The 2,773-nt window shown below is 43.5% G+C and overlaps 1 protein-coding gene across 1 annotated transcript; it reads right to left on the reverse strand.

The window, feature by feature from the left end:
* Window positions 1-1,139: 1,139 nt before the first annotated feature.
* Window positions 1,140-2,064, reverse strand: LOC108520089 (olfactory receptor 4N2-like). The gene has a single exon (XM_017859363.1). It carries the CDS (start codon window positions 2,060-2,062, stop codon window positions 1,157-1,159), a length of 906 nt encoding a protein of 301 aa, XP_017714852.1. The 5' UTR covers window positions 2,063-2,064; the 3' UTR covers window positions 1,140-1,156.
* Window positions 2,065-2,773: the final 709 nt, after the last annotated feature.

Below are 2,773 nucleotides of genomic sequence, written 5' to 3' on the forward strand. Positions count from 1 at the left end.
CCCTTCCTGCGCGTGCCCAAAGCTTTTCCCGCGCGTGCCTAAGTTTCTCCCGCACGTGCCAAAACTGTTCCCGTGCGCGCCAACCTTTCCCGCGCGCGCCAACCTTTCCCACGCGTGCGCAAACATTTTCCCGCCCAGGAAGATATGCAGCCCAGGGCGCAGGTGCGATCCCGCGCCCGGGAACAGTACAAACCCACGGCGCATGCGCGATTGTAATTTGAGAAGACCGGCCCCCCCGTCACCGCCCTGGCCCAACCTCTTCCCCTGCCAGCCTATATAAGGCATGACCCTACACTCAATAAACGAGACTTGATCAGGCTGTTTGTCTTGTCTCCATTTCTTGTGTTTTCTTGTCTCCTCCATTCCCACTCCCCCTTCCAGGGCCCGTTCGACTGTCCTACAGGTCGGGACACCTCTTAATGATATTTTTAAACTCTTTGATATCTGCATAGAATCTTGAGTTTACAGCCCTAAGTCATTTACAAACCTTCAGTAGAGGAATCACTCTTTTGCTTAAAGCCACAGAATGGCTTCTTATTGTAATAAAATTAAAACTCATAGTTACTATGTAGACCATATGTTTTTGACACTACCATTATCTCCAACTTTAAGCCTAATCATTTTCTCATTAAATTACTATATTCCGGGTAACATGGACTTAATCGTATTCCTCAAATATACCAAGTTCATCATCATCTTTGAGTTTTTGCACTACCTGTGCCCTCTATCTAGAATACTATAGCCCCAAATGTTTGCATGTTTGGCTTCTTCAGTTTATCTAGATATGATCCAAAATGTCAGCTCCTCAAGGCCTTTTTTGATTGTTAAACACAAATTTGTTACTCCCAATCCACAGTCACAATTTATCATTTCACTTTTCTTTTTAGTTTTTACAGAGCAATATCTCTTCCTGAAACTATGCTGTTTATTTTCTACCTTAATGGTGGTCTATTTTACTAGTTTTACTATTTTACTATATCTCTTGGAGAGCAGATAGACCTTATCTGCCTCATTAATTTCTTTCTTCAGATCCTAGAATAGTCCTGACAAATGGGAGGTATTCAATGATTGCAGTGCTTGGAAATAAACAAATCAATTTCAGAAAAAATGCTACACTCTATATTTTTATTATCCCCCTTTTCAGGCTATGTGCTTATTAAACACCTTTTTCATGGAAGCTTTCACTTCCTGGTTGCGAAGGGTGTAAATGACAGGATTCAACAAAGGAAAAAATCACTGTATGGAAGAGAGAAACCACCTTGTCAGCTGGGAAAGCCCTGAAGGGGCGCGTGTAGATGAAGATGCAAGGTCCAAACATGAAGAATATAACAATGATATGGGTGGTACATGTGGACATGGCCTTGTTTTTCGCCTCAGAAGAAGACCCTCGTATGTGACAAAGAATGACTGCATAGGAGGCCAGAAGCCCTAGAAAGCACAGAAGTGTCATCAGGCCACTGTTGAAGACCATCAGAAGCTCCACCACAAATGTGTCGGTGCAGGCCAGCTTGATGACCTGTGGGACATCACAGAAGTTGTCCAGCTGATTTGGGCCACAAAATGGCAAGCAGAGGATGAGGACCACCTGCATAATGGAGTGGACAAAACCCCCAAGCCACAGAGCCAACAACATTGCATAGCAGGCTCTAGGGTTCATGACAGTTGAATAGTGCAAAGGCCGGCAGATGGCGATGTAGCGGTCAAAGGCCATCACAACAAGGAGTAATCCCTCCCCTCCTCTAAGGAAGTGTAAGAAAAAGAGCTGAGTGAGGCAGCCTCTGTAGGAGATTACGTTCTTCTCAGAGAGGAAGTCCACCAACATCCTGGAAGCCACAATGAAGGAGTAGGATGCATCCAGGAAGGCCAAGTTGCCCAGAAAGAAATAGAGGGGGGCTGTGAGGCCAGGGTCTGACCTTATGGTGAAAATAATGAGAAAATTTCCAGGGAGGATGATGAAGTAGAAAATTAAAACTAGAACAAAGACCAGGAGCTGAATATCTTGAGACTGGGTCAGACCAAGGAAGATGAATTCTGTTATCACTGTTCCGTTCTCGCTTTCCATTTCCCTGGTCTGCAGTACATTAACAAGCAGAATTAATTGTTATTTCTATGTCTCTGTGTCTTCCAACTAGATACTAGTTCTACTGCTAAAAAATATTTGACACATACAGTACTTCAGCTAAAAACAACGCTTCCCATCCCTCTCTTATTCTGGGTAAACTCCATTACCTTAATTTCTCCAAATTTAAAGTGACAAAAAAATACAGTTCTCAAAGCTACAGTTTTATTCCCATTCAACCACGTGCTTCTACAGAATCATTTTCCATGTCAGGAGTCTGGCATCCTCCACGCTGGGATTCCTGCATCCTCCACACTAGGATTCCTGCATCCTCCACTCTGGGATTCCTGCATCCTCCATGCTGGGATTCCTACATTCTTAAATCATTCAAGTTTCCTAATGGAAACACAACCTAACTTCGCATCTGAAGGTCTTTGAGTTTTTGTGGATATACTGTGCTTGAGGCTTAGCTCTTTTCTTGAGATTAGACCCTTTTTCTCCTTGTCCACACCACCCCAAAATTTCCCTAGACATTTTCTTCCCTCAATTCCTGTGTAATTTCCAGTTCCTAGCTGGTAACTCTCTTTCTTGCCCTCTGACTAATCATCTAATGTACTTCTTATTATACTCCTTCTGGTCTGATATCCTTGTATACTCTTTTCCCAGACTGTTCACCAGAATCCCAAGCTGTAGCTCCACTTTTGACCTAACACA

This window comes from Rhinopithecus bieti, unplaced genomic scaffold (assembly GCF_001698545.2).
Source record: "Rhinopithecus bieti isolate Rb0 unplaced genomic scaffold, ASM169854v2 scaffold_51212, whole genome shotgun sequence".
In the NCBI taxonomy this organism is placed as follows: domain Eukaryota; kingdom Metazoa; phylum Chordata; class Mammalia; order Primates; family Cercopithecidae; genus Rhinopithecus; species Rhinopithecus bieti.